A 16,789-nucleotide genomic window follows, 5' to 3' on the forward strand; every position below is an offset into this window, starting at 1 on the left:
TTGTGTCTCTAACTCCCCAATGGAAGCATGGAAGAATTCTTTATCTATTAAATTTTCCCTAGGATTACACCTTGAGCTCAAGTTTTTTAGACGTGAGATATAATATCTCATAGAGTCATGTACCTCTTGCTTAATGTTATATAATTGAACCACAAGGCTTCACTCATCTCCACTTCATACAAAACTAGGTACGAACACACCTCTAAGCTTTGCAAAATGAATCATGTCATGGTGCACTTTTTCTTTGAGTATAAGGAGAACACAAATATTTTTATTTGGTCACAGATCAGACTACAAGTTTCGCACACTAATTTGAATATCTTGAGATGTTGTATGGCATTACCATCACCTAAGAGTTTTGGCATTAGTCTTGCCACATGGTTGGACTTGACCAATGTTGCGCTTTGTGATGCTAGTGTGGTACCTAACTCCCTAGCAACCCCTCTTCCTATTTCTTCAGCCATTCCTTGCTACATGGTTGGGCTTTTGATCGGTGTTGCACTTTGTGGTGCCAGTGTGGTACCTAACTCCCTAGCAACCCCTCTTCCTATTTCTTCATCCATTCCTAATAAATCTATAGGTGTTGTGCTTCCATGTGAGGGGCTACTCTAATTAGCTCCCTAGTAGGGCCTTGTATACCATCCTTTCTATGGCTATCCGCCCCTCTTATGACTCCAGCATGAAAATTTACATATCTTAGGTGAGGTAATATCGAAACACCTCCCACATTCCTAATCATATCATCATCCAAGACTATTTCTCCTAGGTTTCCTTTGTGTAACAACATACCTCCCATGTACTCTCAAAAATTTGGGATTCTTAACATTGCATGAGTTTTCTCCAAATTATCTCAACGAATCCTCATTGCTTGAGAGAGGTGCTACGAGGAGAGCAGTTCTGCTTGAGGCTCCTCCAAAATAGACTTTAGAGGTGACATAACCTCCTGCTTTGCCTATCCAATTTTCCTAGAATTGCCTCATATGCAACCCAGCCCTCATCATGCCTCAATCTATTGAGGTTGGAAGAACCTTCACCATGAATTGCCGTATCAAAGGCATATCTCTCTCGGCGGCCAACTCCTTTGCACAAATCTAAGTTGATCTTCTCTTGTTCAATCCTTCTAAGTTGGGCTTATGCTTCTCTCATTCTTTCCTCAATCTCTATCTCCTTGGAAGTGGGGAAATGCATTGCCTCTATTCTTTTGGTAGTTATAGAATCCTTTCGAATTTTGGGAGTAAGCTATATTACAGATTGAGGATTTCTCCCGTGGTATTGTTCCTTCCTCAATTTGAGGATTTCTCCCCTCGTAACTGTTCCTTTCTCAGATTATGACTCTCTTTTTCCAAGTCTTCTAGTGCTTATCACTTCTTTGTTCAAGCTCGATGGTTGTCCCCTAGCAGCTTGTGGAGCTTCCCTTTTAGGCTCATAATTGTATCATAGGATTCCTTGAGCTAAGCCTATGAACCCACCACCATAGCATTGGAAAAGAACATTAAGCAAAATTTGGACTAAAAAAAGAGCCCTCTAAGAAATGCTATTTCAGCTTTTTCTAGAAAAATAGACTAATAGCTAAAATTTTGCAATTCAAATCATTTTTTTTCGAAGATTGTATATTCGAAATCTACTGTTTGAGATCTTTCCAATTATATAAATCATGATGGAATTTTTTTCATATCCAAGAAGTTTCCAAATTAGTGAATCAGATGGTGTTACATGCCACATCATCACCAATTTGAGAACTTCGTAACATGCCACATCATCACCAATTAGAAAACTTTTTTAATATGAAAATTTCCCATCATACTATATACATTAGAAATATCTCGAAGAGTAGATTCCTAATCTACAATCTCTAAAAAAATTTGATTTGATTTGTGAAACTTTAGCCATCAGCCCATTTTTTTTAAAAAAGCTAACATGACATTTCTTAGAGGACCCTTTTTTCAGTCCAAATTTTGTCTAATGAGTACCCTTCTTCCCCCACGAATTTTACGTTAAGAGGATTCTCACTACTAGATGATTTAGAAGAATTCAACATTTGCAAAGAGAACACACTCCTTTGTGTACTGGCTGTGCAAGCTAACCCTAGGCTTCTCTAGCAGAATAATCTTAGTTAGATGCATTGTCATCAGCAGTGATGTCATCACCAACAAGCCTTCCCAACCTTATATATGCTCGCCATGCAAACGGAACCTAGGCTTCTCTGGTAGGATTAATTTCGTTATAGATGCAGTGTCATCAACAACGGTGATGTCATCACCAACAAGCCCTCTCAAACTTAAGTACATAAAATGGTTATAACTAGCCCAAATGTGGATTCACAAACAATTGAAATTATCAGATCTGCAATTACTAGATTTCTACAGAATCACAGTTAAATCACGGACATGATCATGATAGAAATCATTTAAAAAAAATATTTATTCCCAAATTTTTTCTTACCACTACTCTTAATATCAAGGAGACCTTAAAAATATCCCTAAGCACTTGTCTAAGATCTCAGCTAAGGTAATCTTATAGGATCAAGAATCACGATCATAATCCTCTACAAAATCACAATGATAATCTTCACTCAAAAGAGTTTAATGAGTATTTATATGGGCCCCTAATAGCTGTTTCAGATGTATGTTATTAAATTATCATGTTCTATCACTGTGATAACGTGATTTTTTATCATGGACATGATTCGAAGATGTGATTTATAATATGCCAATCACAATTATAATTAACAATCATGTCTGTGATTACAGTTGGATAAGATAAGATAACATGAAATCTATCATCAGAGATAAGTCACATTCAATATATGTAATCTCGAGATTGGTGAAAAGGTTGAAATTATTAGAGAATCACAACATAATCAAAAATCACGAGCATGATTAAAAATCACAGACGTGATTTTGCAAACTAAAGAATCACAACGATTTGATTTCATAGGTTTCAACAAAAAAACCACTGATTTGGGAGTGTAAATCTGAATTTTTTAGTTCACATTTCCCAAGATGTTTCTTTGTAATATAAATGTTTAAATGATATCAAGCAATAGGATCAATTACTCTTATTTTAAAAAAAATAAGATTTTCAAAAAACATAATAAATAAGTGTTTCATGCCATAATCACAACATGATTATGGAGTTACCACCATGTAAGTTTTGATGCAAATGTTTTGTTTCATTGCTTTTCTAACTCTTAAGCAATGCAAACACTTATGTCAAATGCTAAAATAATAAAAAGTAGCTCTTCATTTTCTTCTTTTTTTCTCTTCTCACACCACTTATCTTCTCAACCAATCACAACGCTTCATAAAGCCATATTAATAGACTTATAAAAAGATGACACGGAGTGCAAATGGAGTAGGAAGAGACCAGTGGCTTCTCTTCGTGCAACAATGCCAAAAATGTTAAAAGCTACACTATCCCTGTTCTATTACAATAAAAAATTCTTGACTAAACATATTGTGGACAACTTACCAATATATTCAAGCTCGTATCTTTGAAGACTCCAAGATATGCTAGTGGTAGCTAGCTCCACTGCTTTGCCTCCTCTTTAAGCTATCACCATAATATTATCTCTTCTCATACAAGGACACTCACTCCTCTCTATTGTCACTCATAAACTCAAGCAGAAAAGAAACATGCACCAAGATTGAAGCTCTCTCTCCTCTCAACTCTCTCTCTCTCTCATACCATAGACATAAGAGAGCAAGGAGATAAAACTAAAATCAATTAACACAAAAGAGAATTGTGTCTTACATTATGAGAATGTCTTATTTATACAACTGGTCCTTATTCACACTTGGGAACCCAAATTTTAAATAAATATGAAGTAAATGATTACAAGATACATGGATTTGTGGCATTGGCAACCATTCTTATAATTACAAGATACATAAAATTATGACATTGTCAACATTCTCAGAATTAGAACATTTATAGTATCCTTTCATGACACTTCTTGTGCTATCTTTCTTATGTAACAACAAAGAGATACTTGGTTAACCTCAAAATGATATTAACAAAAAATAATTGATTAAAATATAATTATGAGAATGACATTACCAATCATTCTCATAATTACAGCATTTATAATATCCTTTGATGACACTTATTATGTTATCTCTTTTATATAACAAAGAGAAATTAGAGACTGACCTCAAAATGAGATTAATAGAAGTTGACTAATTAAAGCCTTTGATTGAAATATAACCCAAACAGCTTTACATTATTATGATTGTAATTTGATCTATGAATTCTTATACAATTAAAAACTTTAGAAATCTCATTTTTTTATCACTATGTACTAATGATATGAGAAAAGAAAACGTTTGATTTTCATTAAACATGTGTTATAAATAATTCCATAAATTTGATCAGTAATAAGAACCAAATATATCCATAGACACATTTCTATCCTATTACCAAACTAGTACGTACTAATGATATGAGAAAACAAAACCTTTGATTTTCACTACACATGTGTTATAAATAATTCAATAAATTTAACTTTTTCTTAAGAACCAAATATGTCCATGGACACATTTATATCCTATTGCCAAACTAGTATTAAATCTCTCTAATCTATGCTGGAACAACATAAGAGTTATAAGTAGCTACATGCTATAATGAAATAATTTTATACATGTATTTTCATTCATTATTTCTATATAAGATGAGTTATATTCAATTTAAATAACCAATAGAACTTTATAAAAATGTGTATAACTATAAATATATACAATTTTAAAATATTCTAATAGTAGTAAAACTAATAAAATATATAATACGCTCATATCATTTGTAACTAATAGATTGATTTAATGTTGATAAATATAATTTTTTTAAATATCTATAATTTTTTCTATCTCCATTTAAGATCTTCTTGACAAGTTATGAACTCTAAAATATCTTTTAATCTCAGCCAACAAACTAATGTGTCAAAATTTATCACCAAGTAACAAGGAATTGAGCTACTTATCACTAAAGAAGATAATTACATAAGATACACAGAAGAGTAGAGTGTTACAAAAAGAGATTATGCAACTTAAAAAATATATATATATTTACATAAATATATTTGACAACTTTAAGAGATAGATTATGCAGAAGATAACAATCTCATTCAATGATAGAGTTTAAGTACATCCAATCATTAAAGATTTGATGAGAGATGATTTTTTTCATCTCTCAATATTTATATTCTTATGATACTTTAAAAACTAAAATTACTTATTTTTTTAAATATATTTAAATAATCATATTAATAATTAAATATAATAATTTAAAAATATTTATTTAATTAGTTATATTTAAAAAATATATTTATAATTATATTTAAAAAAATATTTATAATTATATTTAAAAAAGTATTTATCAATTATAATACTAACTAGATAACTTAAAAATATTTTTAAAATAAATCTTAAAATATTTTAATTTATTTTTTATCTAAAAATTATATATATATATTAAATAGATAAAAAATAATAATCTTATAATAATATCTAATTATTTTTTATTAATCACTAACATATCAATTAATGAATGATTAATCCTGTAATAAGAAAGAACCTTTAAACATTATCTTTTTCTTTTTTTTAAAATTTAAAAAAATTGCATCATAATACATTTGTATACATTATAATATATCAATCTATCCATAATCATCTACTACTAAATAAAGCTAAGGTAATTAACTATAAAGAAGGTTCAAATAAGTCATTAATTGTAGATTATATTTCCAACGTATAAATTTATCTCCTGAAGATATTTTATAACAAAGACATATCTTGTCGCCAAGCACTTAAAAAGGTAACAAGATATATAAAGAAGCTAAAAGAATCAAATGCAACTGTCTAAACAAGTCAAAAGAATTAAAATATAAACTCGATGACATGTGATGGTTCATCTCTTATGTATTTTACAAAAGATGAATTGACATGTTATAATGTATCTCTTGTCTATTTTACAAATGATGAATTGACATGTTACAATGCATCTCTTATGTATTTGTTGCATTTTGCAAGCCTCTAAAGATGTGCAAGTACGTAAAAATATTTCATATTTAAAAAAATATCTTTGAATTTCTATGTTTGACATACCTCAATATATTAAAGTAGGATCAGAGTTTAACATACCTCAACATCTTGAAGTAGAGATTGTTTAGATGATCTGCCGACTACATACTCTTGGTATCTTTCCATAATGTTCGACATGCTACACATTAAAATAATAAATATTACATTATGAAATAGTTATATCATTGTAGAAATAAAATAAAAATACAAATCTAACTCATTTTTTTAAAAAACAATCTAAAATAATTATGATTTTGAAATACAAAATAATAAATTTATCTAATATTGCTATTAAAATTATATCTTTAATTACTTCAACTAAAACATTAATCATTTCCACCATAAGAGTGCCACCATGTAGGTATATAAAACATACATAAGCTTGCACTTATATCTTTAATTACTTCAATTAAAACCATCTCCATAAGAGTGCTACCATCATGTAGATAGGTAAAACATACATGAACACTTGTATATTCAAGATAGAAATAATGTATGAAAAGATTTAATCATTGCCATAACTAGATTACTATTATGTAGATAGAAAAAACATCAAACATACATAAGCACACATATATTTAAGATAGAAATAATGCATGGAAGATTGACTTTAAGAGAGTATCTTAATTACTCATTAGAAAATCATTTAATTTTATATATATATATATATATATATATAGTTGTATAAATCTCTCTCTCTTTATGAGACTATGAGAAAATACCTCTTATTTTTTTAGAGATACATTTTTCCTTAGAGATATTGCATAGAATAAAGCTTACTTAACTCCTTAGTTATATCTGCAGAGTAAATATAATCGTTGACAAACTCATCGCTACACAATTCATTTAAATATCATATAAGGGAGTTTAGAAAAATGCCAAGTTCCATTTTGCAAGATTTAAAAAAATGAGAGCATGGTGAACCCTTTTAAGCTTTTGTCAAACTAGCTCATATGACATATCGTTACAAAGCTCTTGCGATGAGTAGATTCTAAATCCACATCCTCTAACAACTTTGGATTTGATATATTGAATATACACCAAAAAGTGTATTGAAAAGTAAATTTCCAAAGTAATGGGATTTTTCCAAACTCCCTAATATGGTATTTTTATAATATGGAGACTAAACTGGGTTTTTTCCATTTTCACTGTGTCCAAAAGCAATGAAAACTAAGAGTATGTATAGACTTAAAGAATGTCAATGATGTAATATGAGAATATTCCCTTAATTTATGAAATTTTTTAGTTCAAAGAGCTTATGTTGAAAGTTATATAATTGACACACACAAATACTAGTTGTAACATCATAGGCATCACATCCATTTGGTTAAATAAAAAGCCATAAGGGATCTTGGGTGGTTCTTTTTTAGAAATTTTAAGTTGAAGGAGATAAATAATCTCCTCTACTATCAAACACATTGTGTAATGAAGAAAATTACCTTTCACTTGGTGGTACTTTTGCATATTTACTATAATGAAGAGAAGAATACATGGACAAATCAAGCACGCTATATTTAATTTGGTTGAAAAATGTGTAAAGTTATCTAAACTAGATGAAGTTAATGCCAAGCCATTTCCTCAATAAAAAAACACAAATAGTTTTTAAAATCTCCCTCGTCTACTTTGTAAGGATTAAGAATATAATAACAATGTTTTTTCTCCATCTTGACATTTGTTTACTACACTTTGAATACCTTTTATTCTTCATCCAAGAAGGCTTTAGCTACTAACTTTTATTCTATCCCAAATGACTCTTATATTCTCCATTTATGCTCTAGATTTCAAAATTTTAGACTTAGTAGTTTTCCACTCCTTCAAACATAAAAACTAGACATGGAGGGATTCAAATTGTAGAGCTATTAGCTTCCATTCGTTCAAACTTGAAATTTTCAAAACTATATAGTAAGCAGCTATAGTGAATACTTTTTTTATTTGCATAGATTGCTAAGAATAATTTTTGAATTTCTAAATCACAAGCATGTTCTTATAGTCAACATTAATTATTGAAGTATTCAATTAATGTTTTTAACTGAAAGCATATTATATACTTTTTTTGTTTTAATAGTGTATTCACATATATTTATAATTTGAGTATTAGAGCTTGTGGAAGAACGTTTTCATTTAGAGACATCAATGCAATAGGGATGAGTAATATTTTGTTTTGTTTAATTAGTATGACTCTAACCAAAATGCATACTAATTTCACGTGTGGTTCTATCATATTTATAAACAAACAAGCTTTCAAATGAATCTTTTCACTTAACCCATCTTTATATTTGAGTTCAATGTAGCATATTATGTCCTTGAAATCCCTCAAGGAGCACTATATTGGAGTTCAATGTAGGATATTATCTCCTTAAAATCCATGAAGGAACACTAAATAGTGCTTCTTGAAATCCATCAAGGAACACTATATAGTACCCCTTGAAATACAACAAGGAACACTATAGTTTTCTTGATTTCTCTAGATCCTCTTTCCAATTAAAGAGATACTTATGAAAATCAATAACGTGATAATAATTTTAAGCACTATAGTTATTTCTCTAACAAAATAAATATATAAGAATGAATGCTTTTCCCCTGAGAAGAGTTTGGCTAGATCTATGGGTCAACATGGAAACAGGAGAAAGCCTTATACTGCTGCTTACAATGTATCAAAATTTTACAATTAATATTACCATTCACTACACAAACACACAATTTTACTTGGCTTTTTCTTTGTATTATACTTATTGACACAATATTTTAATTAGTTTTTTTCTTTAAAAAATTAGCAATATGCAACTTACCTTGCTAGAGGAATTGACTCCAACGTCCAATCCCTTGTAATCATTGAAAATTTATTTCCATAACATTTATAATCATCGCTTGTTGCAGAGTGGAGACCTCTATACTTTAGATGATTTTTCACCCAAGCAACCTGTATTTGTAATCTTGTGATAAAGGTGCATTTCTTGCAAGGCCTTTTGAAAAGTCTACAAATATCCCAAAAATTTCACCTATGCGTTGATGTTTGATAGCTCATTTAAGCCCAAGTCTTAAGTTATTGAGGATGAATTCATGGAATGTTTTATATTCCCATGTTGTGTAATTATGGATTCTTAAAAGAATTGATGGAATATTTATATTCCCAAGTTTTTATGTTATGAATTATCCTAGATGGATTTAGATTGGGACGCCTTTCTAAACCCGAGTAATCATAACTTACTTTATGCATACATGGATAAATCTGTACATGCTGAAAAGTATCGATTGAACTATCTTGTTGATATGAAATTTTATATGAATGTTTATTTTAATCAATTAATTTATTAATTGATTCACCAATTGATGCAAATGAATATCATTAGATCGAATAATGGAGTCAATCAAGAAATATACTTTGAGATGACAAATTTTGAATTCAACAAATAATATTTGATTTTGTGATGAGTGACAAGTATCATTAATTTATTTTATATTCCCATGTTGTGTAATTATGGATTCTTAAAAGAATTGATGGAATATTTATATTCCCAAGTTTTTTCAAATGGCACAACCTCTTTTCATTAAGAGATGTAGCATACTTTTGCTAAATAACACATCAAATGGATAGTTGTGATTTGAAGATACTTTTGAGATCTATAAATTACAAACTGCACCTCTTGATGGAGATGATTACAATGAAGGAAAGTTGTAAATCTTGATGAGATCCTTTCATGTGCCATCACTTAAGTAACCCACGCAAATACAAATCGCAAACATTTACACTTAGAGAAAACAACTTTCTTCTTCAGATATGAGAAAAATAGTTGGATCGTATATTTCATTATAAATTAGGATTGAAAACCTATAAGTTTGATATGAGAAGAATAGGTTGGTAGTATATTTGATTGTAAGTTAGGTTACAAAAGTTATCCAATTGAAAGAAAGCTAGCAACTAGATTAGCCTAAGATTAAGGAAAGCAAGAGAGATTAGTCTAGGTTTAGAACAAGAAGAGAAAGCAAAAGAATTTCATGTTCTTGATTATCAAAAGGTTCAAAAAGCTTCCTATGATATTGGCCCATATTCACTTATATACTAGGCCACCCTTTCACACTACACTTATTCATGTCCATGGGCATGCCCAACTAGCCCTTGGCTTTGGACCCAAATTGACTCGAGCCCTTTTAACTTTATTACAAACCATCCCCACCCAAGAGGTTTCGTCCTCGAAACCTTAAGTATACATATACAAACTTGCATGGGTGAAGTATACCATTAAGGACTCATATCAAGTAACATGCTCATACGTGAGCCATATATGTTGGAGCCAAAAAATACATATGTATGGCTACAAACTGTCCAAAATGCCCTCAAATCAAGCCATATTATGTACTCCATAATGACATATACACTTCATGAAGCTTCCACGCATTTTGCATCCAAAACCAAGAGATATAGAACAGTCCAAACAGTGATTTTCAAAAATTCTAGCAAGCCATAATCACTATTTTTATGCACCAATTGGTTCCTCATAGGTAGCCAAAGGATACCCTATCAAAAAATTTGACCTCCCAGATCAAAAGTCAAACCAAGAGACCAATAATCAAGCTTCCTCAAGCAGAAGTAGCCACACGAATCAAAAGGATAACTACTATAATTTCCAACCCACATAGATTGGCTACCACATATACCGAGGTCGAAAGGAAAGCATATCGGTATATCCATTAATCCGGAGCATAAATGTAATGTACCGTGTAAGAGTATTTTCTCCATCCAAAGGCAATACACCAAAACCATGGCATGCCACATAGTCTTGCACCATGCATCTCATATGATAAGGAATGCATTCGAAAGTAAATGCCCCAATCCCATAAGCCATAGAATCACTTTGGCATCCACAAAATCTAAAAATGCACACCTCAAACTCCATGTTTGTATGAACTTTATTGTCATTTTCAAAATCCCCTTGAATATTTGTTATATGCACATTATGTGTGCATATACTAGGAGGCTAACCCACATTAGGCTTGTGATCATGGGAGCATGGGAGGAGCATGCGAACAAGCTCTAGTGGAGCATGGGTTAGGACTAACCTTAAGGGTTAAGGTTAGGGTCAGGCATCCAGGGGTCACACATGAAAAATGGAGAGTCAAGAGTCACTTGAGAGCCCTCCTATATAATAGGGGCATGGGGCAGACGCAAGGGATGGTCTCTTGATGTTATCTTGAGGCCAAGGCTATGTTATCTTGAGGCTAAGGCTATGATATGATGTTCTCTGTATAGAGGATTATACCTACTCACCTACCATTTCATACTATAGCTTCATTACTGGATTGGAGTTATACCTCTTGATGGTATGGAACATCAAGGTAAAGGTATGATGTACTTCAGTATAATTCATGTGTGTATCCTTTGGGCTCAAGGGTGGTCGAGTGGATGAGATTATACCTGATTTATGCATGTTTATGCATAACAATTATCTAGAGAGATCTTAGGGTTTTAACAATATCTCCACTATAAAGCATAGAACATGCATTCTTATAATAAATATCTTCATTATCAAGGCTACCAACATCTGCATTTTCATAGACATACTTGTCCGCATGATGAATGATAGTACTATGATTATCAATATAAACCACCAAAATATCATCAATGCATGTGTGAAATTCTCATCATGAGAAAATTCTTCTTTATTTGCATCATGATCCATATCCTCTAAGCCTTCATAGTCAAATAATTGACAATCATATGTCTTCCAAACCGACCTCAAAAATGGATCATACAATGCATTTTCATGAACCTTCCATGAGCCACTCACTGCATCACCCAATGCATTTTTATCCAAAGCATGGTCATCACGTGTATCACCAACAAATAAGTCATCATCCCATTCGTCACCAACAAACAAGTACTCATCCAAAATGTCATCAATGACCATGTTCTCACAATCTCTTGGCATCCTGACATGAGCTGAAAATTCCTCAATCAGAGCACTTATAAAAGCTGTCCAATCATAATCATTTTCAGCCTACATATCCCCTTTGACCACGGATCCATTGGTAACTTGTCGAGAAAGATTCGACAACCAAGTATCTTCATCTTCTTGCTGTCCAAAAATTACAGCAAACATGCCCTCCAATTCAATACCCATAATGTGTGCATAAAGGCCGACATAGTCACTCCATGCGTTCGTCAATTATAAAAGTGAATGGAGATCCTCCATTGCTTTTGGCAAAGCTCAAATCTAGTAACATTGAGTGTATAATAGGTTTTCTATCCCCACTCAGTGCAATAGGAAAACCAAGAGTCGACACCAACAATTCACATACATTGATCCTTCTTATCTTGGCTTCACTTGTAGTAGCTTCACTATCAAACATTGTGCATTGCCTTTCTCCAATCACTCCTTTTGAAAAGAAGAGTGTTTGACAATGTGGCTCATTGATATTGTCGATGTCGGTACTATAGCCATCTTCTTCTCCATAGTCACTAGCAACCTCACTATCATAAGCATTCATGGCTTTCTAAGTATTACCCCGGATTTTTGGTTGAATTGGTTCTCGAACTCCAAATTGCGTATTCTTAAAATCTATAGAGAGGTATTTCAATGCTCTATTCACTTATGTAGTTTCTTTTGACTTGATCAACCCTTTACTATTCTCTGTTTTGACTTTTTTTTAAAGTCAACTTTATCACCAAAGTGACCAAATCTTGATCAAACGGAGGCCGAATTTGGAAGTCTTTAGCTTGATGGAATTCTCTCAACAAGCCCTATGCATCCATGTCAATGCCTTGACCACCTTTGACTGACAACTATCCTCTGTTTTGACCTCTTTGACTGGTAAACTATGGCTATTTGACTAAGTCAACGGTGCCAAAATAAAGAGCCCTTAGTTTTTTGAGAAGCTAATGATGTGTGCAATGTCCACACATGCTCAAATATCCTACTTAATTCTTTGTTTTTGACTGGACACACTTTTTGTCTTGTGGGTAGACTTGTCATTGGAGAAGTAAACAGAGTCCGAATCAAACATTTGATGGCTCTAAGCATATCCCTTGGAGAGTAGAATGAGACTATGCAAATGCCTTAAAAGCAACCCTAACCCTCTTAGGCTGAACTAGGGTTTAGTGACGTAGAAAAAAACTGTCAAGCTTCTCTTCAGTTACTATCCGCGCTTCTCCTTTGCAATGGTAATGTCTCGGACCTATTTAAAGGCATGAACCTTATCCATTGTAACTTGACATCCAAATGTAATCAAGTACCTTGCATAAGTGCTTTTTGAAAAAAAATTGACAATACCCCCCTTTGTTTTTACAACCAAATCTTAATATCAAATCAATTGTAAGACTAAATCCCATGCTTACCAAATCCTTGCCCAGTAAAATAAATCCTCAATAGACACCTGGAAATCAATGTAAAGCGTCGAAGCTTTCCAATCTCCCGGCCAAGCTCTTCCCACCCTCGTACCTAGGTGAAAACTAGGCACACGTTATGACCATTTCTTCACCACCGGTACTTAATCCTCCACCTTACTGCTTTTCCAAGGCACTCATAACAAAGTGGATTCAAGACATACTCCCCCCGAATTCTCCTCCAAATGTCGAGATACCCTCATACACTCACTAGAAATTAAAATGTGAATACAAGTATGTGTGAGTTGTATAGCATGAACTTGAAAGTGTATATGAATTTCACTTACAATTAGCACTTATAGTTACATGCCCCATCGTTACGATTCATAAGTATAAGCTTTCAATGTATCCGATACCAAATCCTTCATCAAAAGCTCAAGGAAACATATGAATGCCAATCATGTGAATCATAGCATATCTCCATGCACCATTCTGCATGCATTGTACTATAACCAACTCCAATATCACCACAATACACTCAATCTTGACCATGTGAGACCAATATTGCCAAAACAAATCATCAATATGAAGTACAAACCCCCAACGACAATATAGGCATATATGTAGCTTCCATGAGAATGACAAGAATGCTCAATTCTTGTTTATGACTTCTCTAATGCTTCAATTGAGAACATATGGTTACGTATAGTCTTCTTTGATAATCCCCACACAGTCAAGAAATGCCATGAAGATCTTATTACTCATATGTCATGACCAATTGGCTTACAAATGCATTCAATGGAGCCTAGATGGTGAGAAGAAGATCTTGTATTGAAAAATTAATGCTCTCTTTTCTTTTCTTAGTTGAAAGATGCAAAAAATTTCTACCTATAATAGAGTAGCTGGCTCACCATTGCAAAGTATGAGCATCCAAAGAAACAATCAATTGAAGTCATTTCAAGTAAAATCACTCACTTAAAGGTTGATGTGAAGCTTAACGACTTGAATCAATACCAAACGCAGCTTGAAGAGACCTGAAACGCGCACAATCAGTTGAATAGAAACACCATCATTGCTAGAAAAATCACTACCATTGTCGCCTTCAATGGTGTCTTAGGATTGACTTGAGCCTTGTACAAGCGTAAGTAGACCATATAATTTATATGGCCTTGGGACTCTTTAACGACTGAAAATAGACGATCGCGATCTACAGGTTTCAAACGAGTCGATACATAAAGAAAATGCCACAATCGTTTGTTAATCGCCCACGAATAGGAAGTTTAAGGCTTGCTTAATCTTAGACAAATCTTAAGTAAGCTTGAGCTTAGCTCTTAGGCTACAAAACTTTTTTTAAAAAAATACTCGCGAAATCGCACTTGATTACAATATACCACAACAACGAATAATGACAGATTCGTGGCATTAAAAGGCTCAAAGAAAAGCTTGTAATATGGCTAATCCTCCAAAATACTCAATGGTTAAGATTTCCCACACAGAGAAGGCTCCATAGCCATCCAAATCAAGCACACAAAAGGAGAAAACAAGGTAAATATTTTGAATTAAAGAAAGTTAATCATGATTAATAAAATTTCTTCCAATTTTAGTTCTTTCCATTCAAATTTGGAACGACTACCCTAGATTTTGATCCACAGTGATCCATAGCTCCCTCCTAAAGCTTAGGACCACTAGAAATCAAAGAGATTTCCATCATCCCATAATTAATATACCCATTTCTTGATCAAGAAAATAAAAAAAGTCCAAGAAAATCAAAAAAATTCAAGAAATTTAAAAAAAATTCAAGAGATTAGATCAAAGACATGGCTCTGATACCATTAAAAAAAAGCTAGCAATTAGATTAGCCTAGGATTAAAGAAAACAAGAGAGATTAGCGTAAGTTTAGAACAAGAAGAGAAAGCAAGAGACTTGTATGTTCTTGATTATCAAAGGTTCAAAAAAGTTCCTATAACATTAGCCCATATTCACTTATAAACTAGGCCACCCTGTCACACTACACTTATTTCATGTCCATGGGCATGCCCAACCCTAGTCCTAGCCCTTGGCTTTTTAGGCCCAAATTGACTTGAGTCCCTTTTAACTTTGTTACACCAATCATCAACTTGATCCCAATGCCAAGGTGGAAGTGAATCTAGAGGACAATGTTTTGATGTGCACCCGCCAAGAGAATGTAGACATATGTAGTAGCATGCATCCCCTGTTTATGAAAGTGGGCATTCGTGGAGTGAAAGAGGAAAAGAGAGGGAGTGTCCGGGTGTATATAAGATGTAGGGAACAATAATCACGAATATACCTTTGGGTAAGAAGATTAACATAAGTACGCGAGGAGAAAACATCGGGCCTTCAAATTTCAGGAGGTCGAATTACAAGCAACAATGAGTCCCTATTTGGCGTGCCAAGGTGGAACACAGGCGGTGATTCTAAGGTCGGGGGTTTAACATAGGTGGCTCTGCACTGTCGCTACTAGCTTTCCCTGGGTCTCGCGAGTGAGCTGGGGAGAGGGGGCGGGGGCGGGGGTGCGGGTGGGGGGTATGGGTTGATTCTGCTTGAAGTGTGTCTGCTGCGCAGAGGGGTTGCACCTGACGTATTCTCAACCGTAATTAAAAGTAACTCACTGTACAGCGGGCAATTCAAATGTCTGAAGGCGTACCTTGAGCTCGCGAACTCGGAGAGCTTTCCAGTGGCGGAGAAGATCACGACGCCCACCTCCGCATCGCAGAGGATGGAAAGCTCGTAAGCCTTCTTGAGTAGTCCGTTGCGTCGCTTGGAGAAGGTGACTTGGCGGCTGGTGGGGTTGTCGATCCGACGGATGGGGATGCTGCCGCGGCTCTGGGGGGTGGACATCGGCCCCGACGATGGCCTGTTTTCCTGACCGGGATCAACCAGAAGCTGCATGGGCTACGATGCGGGAAGACGTGATGATTTTGGGCTGGAAGATCTTACAGAGGGCTAAGAGAATAGAGCTGTTTCCTAGCTGTTGAATACTGGCCATTTCCAATACTGCGCTGCTAGCGGCAACTGCGAGGGTGGCGGTCCAACTCCTCCATAAAGGCATGAAAGCGCCAGGAGAGTAAAGGGGAGATGGCGAGGGAGTTCAGAAGGGGACCGCGACTTATAGGGTAACTTAGTTTTACTAAGGTTGCTATTTTTAGGATGGTGAGAGGAGCGCCACTCGAGACACGAAAAGGGGGGTGATGGCGACCTCGGCACTCCTGAGAGGCTAACACGTTCGGCCCGCCCCACTGCCGCATGGCCGGAACCTCCGCTTTCCATCGCCATCTTACTCTTTCCGTGACCACCCTGCCTGCCACTTGCCCCTTCGAAAACCTAAACGCCTCTGCCGGACGGACGGAGCTTTCAAGTTTCTATGATTTTCCTC

The 16,789-nt window shown here is 34.0% G+C and overlaps 1 protein-coding gene across 1 annotated transcript in view; it reads right to left on the minus strand.

Annotated features, from left to right (window-relative positions):
* LOC147622922 (MADS-box transcription factor 23-like) overlaps positions 1-16,512 on the minus strand; it is a 113,682-nt gene extending 97,170 nt beyond the window's left edge. The window contains exons 1-2 of the mRNA XM_086822536.1: positions 16,061-16,512; positions 6,135-6,213 (exon numbers count right to left, since the gene is read on the minus strand). Coding sequence (XP_086678662.1) covers positions 6,135-6,213; positions 16,061-16,305 — 324 coding nt within the window. The 5' untranslated portion in view covers positions 16,306-16,512. The remainder of the gene's footprint in view (positions 1-6,134; positions 6,214-16,060) is intronic.
* Positions 16,513-16,789: the final 277 nt, after the last annotated feature.

Source organism: Cibotium barometz, chromosome 28, assembly GCF_041138505.1.
Source record: "Cibotium barometz isolate CiBa-2024 chromosome 28, ASM4113850v1, whole genome shotgun sequence".
Lineage (NCBI taxonomy): Eukaryota > Viridiplantae > Streptophyta > Polypodiopsida > Cyatheales > Cibotiaceae > Cibotium > Cibotium barometz.